Source organism: Salvelinus namaycush, unplaced genomic scaffold (genome assembly GCF_016432855.1).
Source record: "Salvelinus namaycush isolate Seneca unplaced genomic scaffold, SaNama_1.0 Scaffold176, whole genome shotgun sequence".
NCBI lineage: Eukaryota > Metazoa > Chordata > Actinopteri > Salmoniformes > Salmonidae > Salvelinus > Salvelinus namaycush.
The window spans coordinates 33739-53944 of NW_024058519.1; the positions used below are offsets into that span (position 1 = coordinate 33739).

At 47.0% G+C, this 20206-nt stretch overlaps 1 protein-coding gene across 1 annotated transcript in view; it reads left to right on the forward strand.

The window, feature by feature from the left end:
• Positions 1-1107: 1107 nt before the first annotated feature.
• The window catches only part of LOC120037544 (pyruvate dehydrogenase E1 component subunit beta, mitochondrial-like), a 35987-nt gene continuing 16888 nt past the window's right edge, over positions 1108-20206 (forward strand). The window contains 9 exon segments of the mRNA XM_038983574.1: positions 1108-1160; positions 1256-1315; positions 5339-5446; positions 7403-7465; positions 7566-7601; positions 7833-7986; positions 8209-8286; positions 8289-8336; positions 9292-9402. Of these exon segments, the coding sequence (XP_038839502.1) occupies positions 1125-1160; positions 1256-1315; positions 5339-5446; positions 7403-7465; positions 7566-7601; positions 7833-7986; positions 8209-8286; positions 8289-8336; positions 9292-9402 (694 nt within the window). The 5' untranslated portion in view covers positions 1108-1124.

Below are 20206 nucleotides of genomic sequence, written 5' to 3' on the forward strand. Positions count from 1 at the left end.
ACGGTGGGACAATTGTGCGCCGCCCTCTGGGACTCCCGATCACGGCCGGTTGTGATACAGCCTGGAATCGAACCAGGGTCTGTAGTGACACCTCTAGCACTGAGATGCAGTGCCTTGGACCGCTGTGCCATGCTATGCTATGCTATTGTAACAGTATAACTTTAAACCGTCCCCTCGCCCCGACACGGGCGCGAACCAGGGACCCTCTGCACACATCAACAACGGTCGCCCACGAAGCATCGTTACCCATCGCTCCACAAAGGCCACGGCCCTTGCAGAGCAAGGGGCAACACTACTAATAGGTTTCAGAGCAAGTGACGTAACTGATTGAAACGCTACTAGCGCGTACCCGCTAACTAGCTAGCCATTTCACATCCGTTACACTATGCTACACAGAAGTTGACTGTCGGTTCGTGGTAAAACATAGTAAGTAAGGGTTAAGGTTAGTGCAACAGGGTGATGATGGTTTTTGCTCTTGCCATTGAATTTCCCCAGTTGCTCGAGTTCTTCCGCTTCCTTTTCATGAGAGTGGTTGGTCCTGATTGGTTCTCTATACCTTGATTGCTTAGACTGACCAGAGACATTTCAGAAAGGAGGAGATATGAATTCCAAGGGTGATTGAATGGAAACCGTTAAACGCCGCACCCAACAGACGGTCGACCAATCGCATTCACGTTGTTATGCTGCGTCGCTCAGTTGCTAAACCAATCGTCACGCAATCCCTTTTCAAAGTCAGGGTATGAGTCGAGAAACCTGCCTATTTTTTTAATCGAAAGTACATAATGTCACAATTCCACAGCTATACTATATTACAGAGAAGCAGCTAATTATCTCACATCTTGTAAAATGTGTTGTACCACTTGTTGACGAAATTCATGCTAATGTTGGGTTTTGGAGCTAGCGCTCAATTGAAGGAGAGCTCTCGTTGTCCCAGAATTGTCTCAGAATCGCCCAGAATGCACCGCGAGGCCCATTGAAGACGCATATGCAAAGTTCACAATATGGGGTTAATTAGATGCCCATCTCTTCAAAAGTATCTCTGGACGGACTCAGACAACTGCTCTGATTGGACCTGATCCTTTTCCAGGACAAGTCGCTCCTCCCACTCAGAGGACAGGTCAAAGATGGCGTCGTTGAGGTGTTTTCTTCGCTCCGGGAAGGTATTTATTAACTTTAAATCCAAGTGCAGACAATTACCTATTTTTTTTCGGATGAGACAAAAAACGAGAGCCCTTTTCTGTGTTGTCTTGTGCAGAATGCCGTCTCGGTGGTCCTACGAAGGGACTTCAGCAAGACATCTCCGGCTGCTGTGCAGGTGAGAGCTAGCTGGTATCATCTTTGCTAATGGATTGATCTAATTAACAACTTTCAACGTGTTTTCACTAGTTACCACAGACAAAGTCAAAATGGTCTATATTGTAAAAATTCATGAAAACAGAAACGTGCCTTTTGGTATTAATGTTTTTTTTTTAAAATTTTAAATGTAGAAATAGATGGGGTTTATGACTTTTTGGCTTGCAGCTGTCAATTGTGTATACCCCAAAACGTAATATTTGCTCGTGTCATTGAATTTCTTGAACGGTAGCATGTACTGTCGATTCAAGTCATCATAACAAGTTGGCCAGCTCACGGCCTACGATGAACGTCTTATACTCTTGTGCGATGTTAAGGCCTGACTGACCCATTAACAAGGACAGATTCATTTATGCCGGGGATACACTAAACGATTTCGCAACGTTTTTGCCATCCCAGACACATTTTCATGCTCGGTGTGAAGTCCTATGAGCTAGGATCACCACTTCGGGACTTGCGTCGTTTGAGCGGGTCAAGGACTCACGGACGATGGCTGTTCCGTTCTCTAGACCCCTGTCTGACGTCCCGATAATTTCCTTATATGTCAGAAATGTTGATCACGCGTCTTGTAGTATGAGCAGTGCCACGACGCGGTTGGGTAAGGACTACTGCAAATAACCAATGAGCACTCAGCATGTGAGACCAAAACAATGACGTGAAGAGGAAAGCAACAACACACTTTTATTTATTTTATTTAACCTTTATTAAACCAGGTAGGTAAGTTAAGAACAAGTTCTAATTTACAACTGCGACCTGGCCAAGATAAAGCAAAGCAGTTCGACACACAACAACACAGAGTTAAACATGGAGTAAACAAACATACAGTCAATAATACAGTAGAAAAATAAGTCTATATACAATGTGAGCAAATTTTGTATTTATTTTTTATTTCACCTTTATTTAACCAGGTAGGCAAATTGAGAACACGTTCTCATTTACAATTGCGACCTGGCAAATGAGGTGAGATAAGGGAGGTAAAGGCAAAAAAAGGCCATGGTAAAGTAAATACAATTTAGCAAGTAAAACACTGGAATGGTAGATTTGCAGTGGAATAATTTGCAAAGTAAAGATAGGAATAATGGGGTGCAAAGGAGCAAAATAAATAAATAAATACAGTAGGGGAAGAGGTAGTTGTTTGGGCTAAATTATAGATGGGCTATGTACAGGTGCAGTAATCTGAGCTGCTCTGACAGCTGGTGCTTAAAGCTAGTGAGGGAGATAAGTGTTTCCAGTTTCAGAGATTTTTGTAGTTCATTCCAGTCATTGGCAGCAGAGAACTGGAAGGAGAGGTGGTCAAAGGAATAATTGGTTTTGGGGGTGACCAGAGAGATATACCTGCTGGAGCGTGTGCTACAGGTGGGTGCTGCTATGGTGACCAGCAAGCTGAGATAAGGGGGGACTTTACCTAGCAGGGTCTTGTAGATGACCTAGAGACAGTGGGTTTGGCGACGAGTATGAAGTGAGGGCCAGCCAACGAGAGGGCCAGCCAACGAGAGCGTACAGGTCGCAGTGGTGGGTAGTATATGGGGCTTTGGTGACAAAACGGATGGCACTGTGATAGACTGCATCCAATTTATTGAGTAGGGTTTTGGAGGCTATTTTGTAAATGACATCACCGAAGTCGAGGATTGGTAGGATGGTCAGTTTTACAAGGGTATGTTTGGCAGCATGAGTGAAGGATGCTTTGTTGCGAAATAGGAAGCCAATTCTAGATTTATCTTTGGATTGGAGATTAATATGAGTCTGGAAGGAAAGTTTACAGTCTAGCCAGACACCTAGGTATTTGTAGTTGTCCACATATTCTAAGTCAGAACCGTCCAGAGTAGTGATGCTAGGCGGGCGGGCAGGTGCAGGCAGCGATCGATTGAAGAGCATGCATTTAGTTTTATGTGCATTTAAGAGCAGTTGGAGGTCACGGAAGGAGAGTTGTATGGCATTGAAGCTCGTCTGGAGGTTAGTTAACACAGTGTCCAAAGAAGGGCCAGAAGTATACAGAATAGTGTCATCTGCGTAGAGGTGGATCAGGGAATCACCAGCAGCAAGAGCGACATCATTGATGTATACAGAAAAGAGAATCGGTCCAAGAATTGAACCCTGTGGCACCCCCGTAGAGACTGCCAGAGGCCCGGACAACAGGCCCTCTGATTTGACACACTGAACTCTGTCAGAGAAGTAGTTGGTGAACCAGGCGAGGCAATCATTTGAGAAACCAAGGCTATCGAGTCTGCCGATGAGGATGTGGTGATTGACAGTGTCGAAAGCCCTGGCCAGGTCAATGAATACGGCTGCACAGTATTGTTTCTTATCGATGGCGGTTAGGATATCGTTTAGGACCTTGAGTGTGGCTGAGGTGCACACATGACCAGCTCAAACCAGATTGCATAGCGGAGAAGGTATGGTGGGATTCGAAATGGTCGATAATCTGTTTGTTGACTTGGCTTTCGAAGACCTTAGAAAAGCAGTTTGCGGAAATCAAGAAATGTGAGAACTTCCAAGGGTTGGGCTAGCCGTTGACCTACCCGGGGTTGGGCTAGCCGTTGACCTACCCGGGGTTGGGCTAGCCGTTGACCTACCCGGGGTTGGGCTAGCCGTTGACCTACCTGGGGTTGGGCTAGCCGTTGACCTACCTGGGGTTGGGCTAGCCGTTGACCTACCTAGGGTTGGGCTAGCCGTTGACCTACCCGGGGTTGGGCTAGCCGTTGACCTACCCGGGGTTGGGCTAGCCGTTGACCTACCCGGGGTTGGGCTAGCCGTTGACCTACCCGGGGTTGGGCTAGCCGTTGACCTACCCGGGGTTGGGCTAGCCGTTGACCTACCCGGGGTTGGGCTAGCCGTTGACCTACCCGGGGTTGGGCTAGCCGTTGACCTACCCGGGGTTGGGCTAGCCGTTGACCTACCCGGGGTTGGGCTAGCCGTTGACCTACCCGGGGTTGGGCTAGCCGTTGACCTACCCGGGGTTGGGCTAGCCGTTGACCTACCCGGGGTTGGGCTAGCCGTTGACCTACCCGGGGTTGGGCTAGCCGTTGACCTACCCGGGGTTGGGCTAGCCGTTGACCTACCCGGGGTTGGGCTAGCCGTTGACCTACCCGGGGTTGGGCTAGCCGTTGACCTACCCGGGGTTGGGCTAGCCGTTGACCTACCCGGGGTTGGGCTAGCCGTTGACCTACCCGGGGTTGGGCTAGCCGTTGACCTACCCGGGGTTGGGCTAGCCGTTGACCTACCCGGGGTTGGGCTAGCCGTTGACCTACCCGGGGTTGGGCTAGCCGTTGACCTACCCGGGGTTGGGCTAGCCGTTGACCTACCCGGGGTTGGGCTAGCCGTTGACCTACCCGGGGTTGGGCTAGCCGTTGACCTACCCGGGGTTGGGCTAGCCGTTGACCTACCCGGGGTTGGGCTAGCCGTTGACCTACCCGGGGTTGGGCTAGCCGTTGACCTACCTAGCCGTTGACCTACCTAGGGTTGGGCTAGCCGTTGACCTACCTGGGGTTGGGCTAGCCGTTGACCTACCTGGGGTTGGGCAGCGTTTCGTTAGATCTTCTGTTTGTTTGACTTTAACATTAAATTACATTTTACGAAAACAGTTTAAACATTTTACAGTTTTGGTCATTTAGCAGACACTCTTACCAGATTCAGTGAGTCAGTATTGAGTGCATACACAATGTTTTGTACTTGTTCCCCGTGGGGATTGAACCCACCACACTGGCGTGGCGAGCGCCATGCTCTACCAACTGAGCCACATAGAATAACAACTAGTGAAGGTAGTGGCTAAAGACAGTCACAGCATCGAGCAGGGCTGCCTGTCTAAAAACCAGTTTTCGCTTTGTCATTATGGGGTGTTGTGTGTAGATATTTTTCTCCTTTAATCCATTTTAGAACGAGGCTGTAAAGTTACAAAGTGGATCAAGTAAAGGTCCTGAATACTTTCTGAATGCACTGTATTTTATTATCTTGTTTTTTTGTGTCGTTAAATGTGTCTTTATTTCAGGTGAATGTCCGAGATGCCCTCAACCAGGCGATGGATGAGGAACTGGAGAGGGATGAGAGAGTCTTCCTTCTAGGGGAGGAGGTGGCTCAGTACGATGGAGCCTACAAGGTAACAATGTACACTCGTTATTAGGTACACCACCCCATTCACCAAAATGTATCGCTCCTACAAGACAGTGAGTCACATGGCCGTGGCTTGCTATATAAAACGGGCATCGAGGCATCCGGTTACCGTTCGGTTGAATGTTAGAACGAGTGACCTAAGTGACTTTGAGAGTGGTATGATTGTCGGTGCCAGGCGCGCCGGCTCCAGTATCTCAAAAACGTCCACCGTCCTCGGCATTTCACGAACGACAGTGTCAAGGGTTTACCGAAAATGGTGCGACAAACTAAAAAAACATCTAGTCAGAAGCAGTCCTGTGGGAGAAAACAGCTTGGTAATGAGAGAGGTCTGAGGAGAATGGAAAGAGTCACGCAGGTTAACAGGCGGCAACACAGACAAATAACGGTTCAGTACAACAGTGGTCTGCAGAACGACATCTCAGAACACACAACATGTCGGTCCTTGTCATGGATTGGCTACTGCAGCAGACGACCACACCGGGTTCCAATCAGATAAAGACAAGAAGAAACGGCTCCAGTGGGCACATGATCACCAACACTGGACAAATGAGGAGTGGAAAAACATTGCCTTTAACATGACAGCAAGTTTGGTTCAGTCCCCAGACCTCTACCCAATAGAGCCTCTTTGTGATGAGATAGAACGGGCTGTTCACAGCATGAATGTACCACCTTGATCAGAAATATGGTGTAGACATTGTAGCTGGAAACGGCTGATTTTTAATGTAATATCTACATAGGCGTACACAGGCCTTTTATGGTAGAGTGGCCAAACGGAAGCCACTCCTCATTAAAAGGCACATGACAGCCCACTTGGAGTTTGCCAAAAGCCTCTCAGACCATGAGAAACACGATTCCCAGGTCTAATGAAACCATGATTGAATTATTTGTCCTGAATGCCAAGCGTCACATCGGGAGGAAACCTGGCACCATCCCTACGGTGAAGCATGGTGGTGGCAGCATCATGCTGTGGGGATGATTTTCAGCGGCAGGTACTGGGAGACTAGTCAGGATTGAGGCAAAGATGAACAGAGCAAAGTACAGAGCGATCCTTGATGATAACCTGCTCCAGAGTGCTCAGTACCTCAGACTGGAGTTAAAGTTCACTTTCCAACATGACAACGACCCTAAGCTCACAGCCAATACAACGCAGGTGTGGCTTCGGGACAAGTCTCTGAATGTCCTTGAGTGGCCCAGCCAGAGCCTGGACTTGAACCCGATCTAACATCTCTGGAGAGATCTGAAAGTAACTGTGCAGCAACGGTCCCCATCCAACCTGGCAGAGCTTTAGAGGATCTGCAGAGAAGAATTGTAGAAACTCCCCAAACTCCCCAGAACACTTGGCTGTAATCACTGCCAAAGGTGCTTCAACATAGTACTGAGTAAAGGGTCTGAATACTTGTGTAAATATGATTTTTCAGGCTTAAAAAAAAAAAAGTTTAAAAAATTGCTAACATTTCTAAAAGAACAAACAGTTTTTGTTTTGTCATTATGGGGTATTGTGTGTAGATTGACGGGGTTACAATTTTAATCCGTTTTAGAATAAGGTTTTAGAATAAGGTTGTAATCTAACAATGTGGAAAAAGTCAAGGGGTTTGAATACTTTCTGAAGGCGCAGTATATAACCATTATAATGTCTCTGACCTCTACTGCTGTTAAATACCATTATAATGTCTCTGACCTCTGCTGCTGTTAAATACCATTATAATGTCTCTGACCTCTGCTGCTGTTAAATACCATTATAATGTCTCTGACCTCTGCTGCTGTTAAATACCATTATAATGTCTCTGACCTCACTGTACACCAAACTGGACTGTCTTTATAACAATGTATGACAAACTATTGTGGATTCAAAAGTGGTTAAAAAATGTACTTTTTTCAAACAATCTATGGTTTATTTGACAACTTGAAAGGTATTAATTTATTTTAGCTTGTGTATTCATAGGTCAGCAGAGGGCTGTGGAAGAAATATGGAGACAAACGCATCATCGACACGCCAATCACAGAGGTAAACAGGACCACAAGACTGTTTATTTTTCAAAAGTTGTTTCTATGTTGTCTGATGGTCTCTTAAGGACTATAACGGATGCGTTTTTCTCCCCTTATAGATGGGCTTTGCTGGCATTGCTGTTGGTGCTGCATTCGTAAGTCAATTACTATTATTATAATGGTATGTATGGAAATGTCCTATAGAAAGTAACATTGTACAAGCATCTCCTAACCCTTTTATATTGAGTGTTAAATGTAATAAAACACAAACGAGTGAATGTCTACATCTGATTTTGGTAGAAAGATGCCAGCCTTCTCATCGTGTCCAAAGGAAGTGCGCTATATAGGCAGCCGTTTGAGAGTCATCCCTCATGCTGTGTTTCCAGGCCGGGCTGAGGCCGATCTGTGAGTTCATGACCTGGAACTTCTCCATGCAAGCCATCGACCAGGTGATCAACTCGGCTGCTAAGACCTGCTACATGTCAGCCGGAGCCCAGCCTGTCCCCATTGTGTTCCGCGGCCCCAACGGATCCTCCGCAGGTAAATTAACAAACATCTATGCCAGTGTTTCCCAATCCGGGTCCTGGGGACACAAAGGGGTCCACATTTTAGTTTTTGTCCCTTTGGTTCCCCAGGATCAGGATTGCATTGATCTATGCAGACTCTTTGCTCCGTTCTGAATTTTATTCTGGGATCGTCACCTTTTGGGGAAACTTGAAGTGTCTTGGCTAAGGAACATTTTTATGATTTCTTTGTCTGCAGGCGTGGCAGCCCAACACTCCCAGTGCTTCGCTGCCTGGTACGGCCACTGCCCCGGCCTCGGCCTCAAAGTAGTCAGCCCCAGGATGCCAGAGGACTCCTCAAAGCAACTATCAGGGACAACAACCCTGGTGAGCATTGAGTTGCGTCCCAAATAAACTCAGCAAAAAAAAAGAACCGTCCCTTTTTCAGGACCCTGTCTTTCAAAGATAATTTGTAAAAATCCAAATAACTTCACAGATCTTCATTGTAAAGGGTTTAAACACTGTTTCCCATGCTTGTTCAATGAACAATAAACAATTAATGAACATGCACCTGTGGAACGGTCGTTAAGACACTAACAACTTACAGACAGTAGGCAATTAAGGTCACAGCTATGAAAACTTAGGACACTAAAGAGGCCTTTCTACTGACTCTAAAAAACACAAAAATAAAGATGCCCAGGGTCCCTGCTCATCTGCCTGAACGTGCCTTAGGCATGCTGCAAGGAGGCCTGAGGATTGCAGATGTGGCCAGGGCAATAAATTGCAATGTCAGTACTGTGAGACTCCTAAGAAGCAAGAACTGGCAAATCTGGTGCAGTTCATGAGGAGGAGATGCACTGTATTATTTAATGCAGCTGGTGGCCACACCAGAAACTGACTGCTACTTTGGATTTTGACCCCCCCCTTTGTTCAGGGACACATTATTCAATTTCTGTCTTAGTCACATGTCTGTGGAACTTGTTCAGTTTATGTCTGTTGAATTTTATGTTCATACAAATATTAACACGTTAAGTTTGCTGAAAATATACGCCGTTGACAGTGAGAGAAAGTTGTTGTTTTTTTCTCCTGAGTTTCGCACCCTATTCCTCTACTGTTGACCAAGGGCCCATAAGGCTCTGTTGAAAAGTACTGCTCTACAAAGGGAATAGGGTGCTAATCGTCTTTTCATGTTTCCTCACATCCGCTCCCTCGGCGGTATTGGAGAAGGTTCCATGGCGAGAAGAGGGGATGTCCTGTAGTGGAGACATGGAAGTTCCTGTGCTGTAACCATGGTGACACCTGCTAATCAAAACCACGTTGTCTTGTATTTCTCCTCCAACAGTGGTGTTCCTGGAGAATGAGCTGATGTATGGTGTGCCCTTTGACCTCTCTGAGGAGGTTCTGCAGAAAGACTTTGTCGTACCTATTGGAAAGGCCAAGGTGGAAAGACAAGGTAACTAGCAACCACTGGTGAAGATAAATGTTTATTCGATATTTTTAAAATTATTTTTTATGTTCATTGTACCCTCCCCTGGAAAAACATAGAGATTATTGATGATTTTATTGTGAGCGAGAGTTGGAGATTTATGGTTTGGAGATCACAGACAGAAGCATGTCTGTTCTAGGAAATATATTCCCAAATGTATTTTATTTTCTCTGTTAAGCTGTGTGCACTGAACTGCCATTCATGATTGTTGCTGACACCGATGTTCAGATGAATTAAATAGTCCAATGTGCACCACAGCAGCCTCGACTCAGACAGCAGTGTGTAGCTGCTGGTAAAGGCATTCAAAGCCTCGACTCAGACAGCAGTGTGTAGCTGCTGGTAAAGTCATTCAAAGCCTCGACTCAGACAGCAGTGTGTAGCTGCTGGTAAAGTCATTCAAAGCCTCGACTCAGACAGCAGTGTGTAGCTGCTGGTAAAGTCATTCAAAGCCTCGACTCAGACAGCAGTGTGTAGCTGCTGGTAAAGTCATTCAAAGCCTCTATCACTCAGGATGGAACTTTCCACTCCTACTGTTTTTGCCACCTATTTACCTAGTCATGTAATGGTGTTATTATAGACAATAGTTGATCTATGTACCTAGTCATGTAATGGTGTTATTATAGACAATAGTTGATCTATTTACCTAGTCATGTAATGGTGTTATTATAGACAATAGTTGATCTATTTACCTAGTCATGTAATGGTGTTATTAAACCAGACAATAGTTGATCTATGTACCTAGTCATGTAATGGTGTTATTATAGACAATAGTTGATCTATTTACCTAGTCATGTAATGGTGTTATTATAGACAATAGTTGATCTATTTACCTAGTCATGTAATGGTGTTATTATAGACAATAGTTGATCTATGTACCTAGTCATGTAATGGTGTTATTATAGACAATAGTTGATCTATTTACCTAGTCATGTAATGGTGTTATTATAGACAATAGATGATCTATTTACCTAGTCATGTAATGGTGTTATTATAGACAATAGTTGATCTATTTACCTAGTCATGTAATGGTGTTATTATAGACAATAGTTGATCTATTTACCTAGTCATGTAATGGTGTTATTAAACCAGACAATAGTTGATCTATTTACCTGGTCATGTAATGGTGTTATTAAACCAGACAATAGTTGATCTATTTACCTAGTCATGTAATGGTGTTATTAAACCAGACAATAGTTGATCTATTTACCTAGTCATGTAATGGTGTTATTAAACCAGACAATAGTTGATCTATGTACCTAGTCATGTAATGGTGTTATTATAGACAATAGTTGATCTATTTACCTAGTCATGTAATGGTGTTATTAAACCAGACAATAGTTGATCTATGTACCTAGTCATGTAATGGTGTTATTATAGACAATAGTTGATCTATTTACCTAGTCATGTAATGGTGTTATTATAGACAATAGTTGATCTATGTACCTAGTCATGTAATGGTGTAATTATAGACAATAGTTGATCTATTTACCTAGTCATGTAATGGTGTTATTATAGACAATAGTTGATCTATTTACCTAGTCATGTAATGGTGTTATTAAACCAGACAATAGTTGATCTATTTACCTAGTCATGTAATGGTGTTATTAAACCAGACAATAGTTGATCTATTTACCTAGTCATGTAATGGTGTTATTAAACCAGACAATAGTTGATCTATGTACCTAGTCATGTAATGGTGTTATTATAGACAATAGTTGATCTATTTACCTAGTCATGTAATGGTGTTATTATAGACAATAGTTGATCTATGTACCTAGTCATGTAATGGTGTTATTATAGACAATAGTTGATCTATTTACCTAGTCATGTAATGGTGTTATTAAACCAGACAATAGTTGATCTATTTACCTAGTCATGTAATGGTGTAATTATAGACAATAGTTGATCTATGTACCTAGTCATGTAATGGTGTTATTAAACCAGACAATAGTTGATCTATTTACCTAGTCATGTAATGGTGTTATTATAGACAATAGTTGATCTATTTACCTAGTCATGTAATGGTGTTATTATAGACAATAGTTGATCTATTTACCTAGTCATGTAATGGTGTTATTAAACCAGACAATAGTTGATCTATTTACCTAGTCATGTAATGGTGTTATTATAGACAATAGTTGATATATTTACCTAGTCATGTAATGGTGTTATTATAGACAATAGTTGATCTATTTACCTAGTCATGTAATGGTGTTATTATAGACAATAGTTGATCTATTTACCTAGTCATGTAATGGTGTTATTAAACCAGACAATAGTTGATCTATTTACCTAGTCATGTAATGGTGTTATTAAACCAGACAATAGTTGATCTATGTACCTAGTCATGTAATGGTGTAATTATAGACAATAGTTGATCTATTTACCTAGTCATGTAATGGTGTTATTAAACCAGACAATAGTTGATCTATTTACCTAGTCATGTAATGGTGTTATTAAACCAGACAATAGTTGATCTATTTACCTAGTCATGTAATGGTGTTATTATAGACAATAGTTGATCTATTTACCTAGTCATGTAATGGTGTTATTAAACCAGACAATAGTTGATCTATGTACCTAGTCATGTAATGGTGTTATTATAGACAATAGTTGATCTATTTACCTAGTCATGTAATGGTGTTATTATAGACAATAGTTGATCTATGTACCTAGTCCTGTAATGGTGTTATTATAGACAATAGTTGATCTATTTAACTAGTTATGTAATGGTGTTATTAAACCAGACAATAGTTGATATATTTACCTAGTCATGTAATGGTGTTATTATAGACAATAGTTGATCTATTTACCTAGTCATGTAATGGTGTTATTAAACCAGACAATAGTTGATATATTTTCCTAGTCATGTAATGGTGTTATTATAGACAATAGTTGATCTATTTATGTAGTCGGCTTGTGTTTTAAGTGAGTAATATTCCTCTCGGGGTCCATTCCAGTTGGGAGAGCCATAGAAGAGAAACATGTCTTCTGACAAGCAGTCAATGCACAACAATTCTTAATCCAATTGCGTGGAAACTCTTTTGAAAACAGTTTTGTCCTTTTGTTAGAAAAGAGGGGGATCCTGGTTTTTCCATCGCTATAAAGTTTATTTTTCTACTCCTTCAGTTGCTTGTGTCGTTTTACAACCAGCGTTTCAAGCGTGGTTTAGGAGCGGCTGCGTACCCGACCTCTTAAAGGGGCAGTGGCGTCTTCAAAGGGGAAATGACATACTTTGTAACAGAAACAAATAATAATAATCAGGATGTTGGGGTAAATGGAGATGGACACACCCCATTCTTTAGTCATGTACTTTCTATATCGCTATGCTGCTTGTTGGGTTACAGGTGATCATGCTTATTGCTAACAGCACATCTGATAATATAGACAACAAGGCTGTATGCCTGGTCCAATATGTACACATTTCATTTAACGTCATTTTTTTTTACTGGTGGAAATTATATTTTAGATGGTGTCAGCGTCATTTTATTTGAATTTATTTTGGAGTAGTCCTTTTTAAAAAGTCCCCAGAACTGAGCTTGTCAGTCCTCGGATGACCTGAGCAAGGCAACTGGAAATGGTCCAACTTGCAGTTTTAATACATGTATACAAATTATCCTCTTTCCTTAAAAGCAAGATGGCCGTGACTTTCTGACATGAATGGGGAGGTTAACTTGGCCCCGGACAGTTCATCTCAGACTTAAGTTTCAGTTATAGGATTTTTTTTTTTTACCCCTGGAAACCTCAACCCAATCACTCACAAATTAAGTTAATGTCACAAATAATTAATTCAAGGTTTTATTTACTAGAATAAGTTGTAAATATTAGGTAACAGATACAATATAAAGACTGTATGTACAATGGGATACAATGCAATTTGAGGTGAATCTCCAAAGTTGAATATGAATGGTTTCCGTACTCGACTCAAATACAATAACACTTTCACAGGACTTTGAGAATTATGTGATTCGTATTCATTGAAAGAGAAAGTGTGAGAGGGCTACATTGACAGCTGTCACAACTGTGAATTATAGACTGTGAATTATAGCTTCACCAAACAGGAATGGACAATGGGCTAGGCTATCAGTTAGCATCCGTTGTGGACAATGGGCTAGGCTATCAGTTAGCATCCGTTGTGGACAATGCTGGGACAATGGGCTAGGCTGTCAGTTAGCATCCGTTGTGGACAATGCTGGGACAATGGGCTAGGCTGTCAGTTAGCATCCGTTGTGGACAATGGGCTAGGCTGTCAGTTAGCATCCGTTGTGGACAATGGGTTAGGCTGTCAGTTAGCATCCGTTGTGGACAATGGGCTAGGCTGTCAGTTAGCATCCGTTGTGGACAATGGGCTAGGCTGTCAGTTAGCATCCGTTGTGGACAATGGGCTAGGCTGTCAGTTAGCATCCGTTGTGGACAATGGGCTAGGCTGTCAGTTAGCATCCGTTGTGGACAATGGGCTAGGCTGTCAGTTAGCATCCGTTGTGGACAATGGGCTAGGCTGTCAGTTAGCATCCGTTGTGGACAATGGGCTAGGCTGTCAGTTAGCATCCGTTGTGGACAATGCTGGGACAGTATTGATCATGGGGCTTGTAAATTATACCTGCCATCCCACTTACTCAATGACTTCCACTACTTTACAGACACACACACACACAATGCCACTTTCAGAGGAATTTAAGAATGCTATGGGTCATTTACTTGTATGCTGACGTTGCCTGCCCGGTTGGTTCCCGCTAGGATAGGATGACGTAAAGGTCTGTTGTCCTCTTATCTTGACAGTCGTGCTTGAGGCCAAAAAATAGCTCACAGCCAAAGGCGCGAGACCGGTTCTGGCCTCAGTCCAGGAAAGTCATGTCTACTAGTTTTTCCCCCCTCCGTTTCTCTGATCCCACCCGGGATGTATTGTGAACTCAGTCCGTTGGTCTTGAATGAGCAACAGTGCTCTCCGCAGGTTCTCTGGGATTGATTGATTCTGTCTGAGTCGGATAGGGTGTCGTCGGTAGGTGTTTGTTTTCCAAGGAGATGGGATCATTCAGTTCAACTTGGTGTGGCCGCATCTCGAAGAAACTTGATCACCGCGTCTGTTAGTGATACTCACAGAGGGCGGACTCTTGATTCGGAGAACGCCACACATTTATGTTCATATGAGATAAATATGTGATTTCCTCATAAGTGTTCACAGAATGATTCTACTGTACAGAAAACAGTTTGTCTCTAGGATGAAATGCATAGCCTGCAGGTGCCAAACATACCTTCTATGTCACAGTAAATCCGTATTCTACCCCTTTTAATGACATGGAACAACCAGGAGAAAATGGTCACAATATGCGTCATGTTATACCAACATGTCCTCCAGTTATATTGTTCATAAGGGTCACTGGGCTGTATTGGCGCCATTTCTTATGTTACATAGAGTAAAAAAGGTCCTACTGCTCTTCCCCAGCAATACGCTACCCTGGCTACTGCTCTTCCCCTGCAATACGCTACCCTGGCTACTACCCTGGCTACTGCTCTTCCCCTGCACTACACTACCCTGGCTACCGCTCTTCCCCAGCAATACGCTACCCTGGCTACTACCCTGGCTACTGCTCTTCCCCTGCACTACACTACCCTGGCTACTGCTCTTCCCCTGCAATACGCTACCCTGGCTACTACCCTGGCTACTGCTCTTCCCCTGCACTACACTACCCTGGCTACTGCTCTTCCCCTGCAATACACTACCCTGGCTACTGCTCTTCCCCTGCAATACACTACCCTGGCTACTGCTCTTCCCCTGCAATACGCTACCCTGGCTACTGCTCTTCCCCTGCAATACACTACCCTGGCTACTGCTCTTCCCCTGCAATACACTACCCTGGCTACTGCTCTTCCCCTGCACTACACTACCCTGGCTACTGCTCTTCCCCTGCAATACGCTACCCTGGCTACTACCCTGGCTACCGCTCTTCCCCTGCACTACACTACCCTGGCTACTGCTCTTCCCCTGCAATACACTACCCTGGCTACTGCTCTTCCCCTGCAATACACTACCCTGGCTACTGCTCTTCCCCTGCAATACACTACCCTGGCTACTGCTCTTCCCCTGCAATACACTACCCTGGCTACTGCTCTTCCCCTGCAATACACTACCCTGGCTACTGCTCTTCCCCTGCAATACACTACCCTGGCTACTGCTCTTCCCCTGCAATACACTACCCTGGCTACTGCTCTTCCCCTGCAATACACTACCCTGGCTACTGCTCTTCCCCTGCAATACACTACCCTGGCTACTGCTCTTCCCCTGCAATACACTACCCTGGCTACTGCTCTTCCCCTGCACTACACTACCCTGGCTACCGCTCTTCCCCTGCACTACACTACCCTGGCTACTGCTCTTCCCCTGCAATACACTACCCTGGCTACTGCTCTTCCCCTGCAATACACTACCCTGGCTACTGCTCTTCCCCTGCAATACACTACCCTGGCTACTGCTCTTCCCCTGCAATACACTACCCTGGCTACTGCTCTTCCCCTGCACTACACTACCCTGGCTACTGCTCTTCCCCTCCACTACACTACCCTGGCTACCGCTCTTCCCCTGCAATACACTACCCTGGCTACTGCTCTTCCCCTGCAATACACTACCCTGGCTACTGCTCTTCCCCTGCAATACGCTACCCTGGCTACTACCCTGGCTACTGCTCTTCCCCAGCAATACGCTACCCTGGCTACTGCTCTTCCCCTGCAATACGCTACCCTGGCTACTACCCTGGCTACCGCTCTTCCCCTGCACTACACTACCCTGGCTACTGCTCTTCCCCTGCAATACACTACCCTGGCTACTGCTCTTCCCCTGCAATACACTACCCTGGCTACTGCTCTTCCCCTGCACTACACTACCCTGGCTACTGCTCTTCCCCTGCAATACACTACCCTGGCTACTGCTCTTCCCCTGCAATACACTACCCTGGCTACCGCTCTTCCCCTGCACTACACTACCCTGGCTACTGCTCTTCCCCTGCAATACGCTACCCTGGCTACTGCTCTTCCCCTGCAATACACTACCCTGGCTACCGCTCTTCCCCTCCACTACACTACCCTGGCTACCGCTCTTCCCCTGCAATACGCTACCCTGGCTACTGCTCTTCCCCAGCAATACACTACCCTGGCTACTGCTCTTCCCCTGCAATACGCTACCCTGGCTACTGCTCTTCCCCTGCAATACGCTACCCTGGCTACTGCTCTTCCCCTGCAATACGCTACCCTGGCTACTGCTCTTCCCCTGCAATACGCTACCCTGGCTACTGCTCTTCCCCTGCAATACGCTACCCTGGCTACTGCTCTTCCCCTGCAATACGCTACCCTGGCTACTGCTCTTCCCCTGCAATACGCTACCCTGGCTACTGCTCTTCCCCTGCAATACGCTACCCTGGCTACCGCTCTTCCCCTGCAATACGCTACCCTGGCTACCGCTCTTCCCCTGCACTACACTACCCTGGCTACCGCTCTTCCCCTGCACTACACTACCCTGGCTACCGCTCTTCCCCTGCACTACACTACCCTGGCTACCGCTCTTCCCCTGCACTACACTACCCTGGCTACCGCTCTTCCCCTGCAATACACTACCCTGGCTACCGCTCTTCCCCTGCAATACACTACCCTGGCTACCGCTCTTCCCCTGCAATACACTACCCTGGCTACCGCTCTTCCCCTGCAATACACTACCCTGGCTACCGCTCTTCCCCTGCAATACACTACCCTGGCTACCGCTCTTCCCCTGCAATACACTACCCTGGCTACCGCTCTTCCCCTGCAATACACTACCCTGGCTGCCGCTCTTCCCCTGCAATACACTACCCTGGCTGCCGCTCTTCCCCTGCAATACACTACCCTGGCTACTGCTCTTCCCCTGCAATACACTACCCTGGCTACTGCTCTTCCCCTCCACTACACTACCCTGGCTACCGCTCTTCCCCTGCAATACACTACCCTGGCTACTGCTCTTCCCCTGCAATACACTACCCTGGCTACTGCTCTTCCCCTGCAATACGCTACCCTGGCTACTACCCTGGCTACTGCTCTTCCCCAGCAATACGCTACCCTGGCTACTGCTCTTCCCCTGCAATACGCTACCCTGGCTACTACCCTGGCTACCGCTCTTCCCCTGCACTACACTACCCTGGCTACTGCTCTTCCCCTGCAATACACTACCCTGGCTACTGCTCTTCCCCTGCAATACACTACCCTGGCTACTGCTCTTCCCCTGCACTACACTACCCTGGCTACTGCTCTTCCCCTGCAATACACTACCCTGGCTACTGCTCTTCCCCAGCAATACACTACCCTGGCTACTGCTCTTCCCCTGCAATACACTACCCTGGCTACTGCTCTTCCCCTGCAATACGCTACCCTGGCTACTGCTCTTCCCCTGCAATACGCTACCCTGGCTACTGCTCTTCCCCTGCAATACGCTACCCTGGCTACTGCTCTTCCCCTGCAATACGCTACCCTGGCTACTGCTCTTCCCCTGCAATACGCTACCCTGGCTACTGCTCTTCCCCTGCAATACGCTACCCTGGCTACCGCTCTTCCCCTGCAATACGCTACCCTGGCTACCGCTCTTCCCCTGCAATACGCTACCCTGGCTACCGCTCTTCCCCTGCACTACGCTACCCTGGCTACCGCTCTTCCCCTGCACTACGCTACCCTGGCTACCGCTCTTCCCCTGCACTACGCTACCCTGGCTACCGCTCTTCCCCTGCACTACGCTACCCTGGCTACCGCTCTTCCCCTGCACTACACTACCCTGGCTACCGCTCTTCCCCTGCAATACACTACCCTGGCTACCGCTCTTCCCCTGCAATACACTACCCTGGCTACCGCTCTTCCCCTGCAATACACTACCCTGGCTACCGCTCTTCCCCTGCAATACGCTACCCTGGCTACCGCTCTTCCCCTGCAATACACTACCCTGGCTACCGCTCTTCCCCTGCAATACACTACCCTGGCTACTGCTCTTCCCCTGCAATACACTACCCTGGCTACTGCTCTTCCCCAGCAATACACTACCCTGGCTACTGCTCTTCCCCTGCAATACACTACCCTGGCTACTGCTCTTCCCCTGCAATACACTACCCTGGCTACTGCTCTTCCCCTGCAATACGCTACCCTGGCTACTGCTCTTCCCCTGCAATACGCTACCCTGGCTACTGCTCTTCCCCTGCAATACGCTTCCCTGGCTACTGCTCTTCCCCTGCAATACGCTACCCGGGCTACTGCTCTTCCCCTGCAATACGCTACCCGGGCTACTGCTCTTCCCCTGCACTACGCTACCCTGGCTACTGCTCTTCCCCTGCACTACGCTACCCTGGCTACTGCTCTTCCCCTGCACTACGCTACCCTGGCTACTGCTCTTCCCCTGCACTACGCTACCCTGGCTACTGCTCTTCCCCTGCACTACGCTACCCTGGCTACTGCTCTTCCCCTGCACTACGCTACCCTGGCTACTGCTCTTCCCCTGCACTACACTACCCTGGCTACTGCTCTTCCCCTGCAATACGCTACCCTGGCTACTGCTCTTCCCCTGCACTACACTACCCTGGCTACTGCTCTTCCCCTGCAATACGCTACCCTGGCTACTGCTCTTCCCCTGCACTACACTACCCTGGCTACTGCTCTTCCCCTGCAATACGCTACCCTGGCTACTGCTCTTCCCCTGCAATACACTACCCTGGCTACTGCTCTTCCCCAGCAATACACTACCCTGGCTACTGCTCTTCCCCTGCAATACACTACCCTGGCTACTGCTCTTCCCCTGCAATACGCTACCCTGGCTACTGCTCTTCCCCTGCAATACGCTACCCTGGCTACTGCTCTTCCCCTGCAATACGCTACCCTGGCTACCGCTCTTCCCCTGCAATACGCTACCCTGGCTACCGCTCTTCCCCTGCAATACGCTACCCTGGCTACCGCTCTTCCCCTGCAATACGCTACCCTGGCTACCGCTCTTCCCCTGCACTACGCTACCCTGGCTACCGCTCTTCCCCTGCACTACGCTACCCTGGCTACCGCTCTTCCCCTGCACTACGCTACCCTGGCTACCGCTCTTCCCCTGCACTACGCTACCCTGGCTACCGCTCTTCCCCTGCACTACGCTACCCTGGCTACCGCTCTTCCCCTGCACTACGCTACCCTGGCTACCGCTCTTCCCCTGCACTACACTACCCTGGCTACTGCTCTTCCCCTGCACTACGCTACCCTGGCTACTGCTCTTCCCCTGCAATACGCTACCCTGGCTACTGCTCTTCCCCTGCACTACACTACCCTGGCTACTGCTCTTCCCCTGCAATACGCTACCCTGGCTACTGCTCTTCCCCTGCACTACACTACCCTGGCTACTGCTCTTCCCCTGCAATACGCTACCCTGGCTACTGCTCTTCCCCTGCAATACGCTACCCTGGCTACTGCTCTTCCCCTGCAATACGCTACCCTGGCTACTGCTCTTCCCCTGCAATACGCTACCCTGGCTACTGCTCTTCCCCTGCAATACGCTACCCTGGCTACTGCTCTTCCCCTGCACTACGCTACCCTGGCTACTGCTCTTCCCCTGCAATACGCTACCCTGGCTACTGCTCTTCCCCTGCAATACGCTACCCTGGCTACTGCTCTTCCCCTGCAATACGCTACCCTGGCTACTGCTCTTCCCCTGCAATACGCTACCCTGGCTACTGCTCTTCCCCTGCAATACGCTACCCTGGCTACTGCTCTTCCCCAGCAATACGCTACCCTGGCT